The sequence below is a fragment of the Miscanthus floridulus genome, chromosome 10 (assembly GCF_019320115.1).
Source record: "Miscanthus floridulus cultivar M001 chromosome 10, ASM1932011v1, whole genome shotgun sequence".
Classification (NCBI taxonomy): domain Eukaryota; kingdom Viridiplantae; phylum Streptophyta; class Magnoliopsida; order Poales; family Poaceae; genus Miscanthus; species Miscanthus floridulus.
The window spans coordinates 108,019,708-108,021,378 of record NC_089589.1 but is presented as its reverse complement, the minus strand read 5'-3'; the positions used below and the strand labels follow the sequence as shown (position 1 = coordinate 108,021,378).

General features: G+C 55.5%; 1 protein-coding gene across 1 annotated transcript; it reads right to left on the bottom strand.

The window, feature by feature from the left end:
* Nucleotides 1-296: 296 nt before the first annotated feature.
* LOC136489236 (non-specific lipid transfer protein GPI-anchored 19-like) lies at nt 297-1,072 on the bottom strand. Its single transcript, XM_066485932.1, has 3 exons — nt 736-1,072; nt 549-650; nt 297-427 (listed from the first exon to the last, which is right to left on the bottom strand). Exons 1-3 carry the CDS (start codon nt 1,070-1,072, stop codon nt 297-299), a joined length of 570 nt encoding a protein of 189 aa, XP_066342029.1.
* Nucleotides 1,073-1,671: the final 599 nt, after the last annotated feature.

The window sequence follows — 1,671 nt, the reverse complement described above, 5'->3', positions numbered from 1 at the left end:
CTTCTACCTCTAGCTATAGTGTGTGTGGTCGGACAACCTCTGTCGTGCTCGGCCGTGGTCGGCAAGACTGGTGAGTGGTCGACTCATCTGAGCCGGTGATCCCGTGGGCTAACAAAAAGCACCTCCTAAGATGTTCCTAAAACATGATTTAGCATGTTTTACTACTACTACTACTACTACTTGCTATCAATCTGAAACTATGTAATGACCTCCCATATCATCCTATCTGTTGGGTACACGTTATCATAAATATCAATCTATCTAATTAAGTAGCGTCGATGGAGTTGAGGATGGGTCTAGATGCAATTCAGGAGGATGGTGGCGGCGGCTACAAGTATGACAAGCTCTGGCTGCAGATCTGGCGCTCCGGAGGATGGTGGCGGTGGAGAGGTGAACGTCGGTGGCGCTACGGGCAACGACGACGACCCTGCGGTAATCCCAAAATAAAACGAAACGCTATCAGAACACCAGATTCGGTCGACATGAGCAGCTGCACCTGCTGTCTATACGCCCCCAATGCAACGTTAGCGATTGGTGATTAACCGTACCTGAAGCTGAAGGTGGCTGCGCATTCGAAGCGTCGGCAGCCGCCGGAGGCTGAGCCGGCGGGGTGTCCTGCGGCGCGTAGGGAGGGAGCACCAGCACTTCCACTGCAAGAAGACACAAAGAGCCGATCCATCAGAAAACAGTTTAGTTTTGCGTCCATGGACCATGCATGGAGGGCTTGCTACTTACTGTTGCAGAGCTCGATGGGCGGCTGGGCCTGGCCGCAGCGGGCGGGGATCTGGAGCCCGTGGGCGACGTCGACATCGTACCCGGTGGCGCGCCCGTACGTGCCGTCCGCAACGTAGCAGAGGCAGAGGGGGTCGGCGTCGAAGGCGGCCTCGTACGCCGCGCAGCACGTGGCCGAGGGCGCCGCCGCGCCGCCGTACATGAAGCTCTCGCACTCCTTCAGCCCGTCCAGCGAGTCCCGGCAGTACCCCTGCGCCGCCGCCGCCGCGGGAACCGTCGTGCTGAGGAAGGCAGCAGCGGCCGCGACGAGGATGAGGAAGAGGTGGCGAGGCGGCGCCATGATGATGGGACGACCGAGACGGGATGGATGCAGAATAGGAGATGAGGGCGAGAGCGAGGCTACGTCGTTTGTTTGCTTTGCGACAGGTATTTATAGTCGGAATTTGGAAGAGGAGTCTTGGAGAAACAAGCAAGGTTGTTTTGGATTTGGAAGAGCAGCAAGACTTTGGCGTCCCGTGCCACTACTAGAGAACAGACTTTAGAATGATGTCCCAATTTAGCATTAGCCTCGGCATTTTTTGCCCCCGGGACTAAAGGACCCTTTAGTCCCGGTTGGTAATACCAACCGGGACTAAAGGTCCCTGCTCAACGGTCGTCCGCGGGGCAGGGATCTTTAGTCCCGGCTGGTATTACCAACCGGGACTAAAGGTTTACCTTTAGTCCCGGTTGGTAATACCAGCCGGGACTAAAGCTTTTAGTCCCGGTTTGGGTTATGTCCCGGGAATAAAGATTAATATTTAGTCCCGGTTTGGACCCCCTAACCGGGACTAATTATCCCGGCCTATAATTCTGCTCAATTCTTCCTCCCCGAGCCCGAGCCATTCCATTATTCAAACTCACTGCCTCTGTTCTTCAGCTTGCTGTTGTTCTTGCACTCTC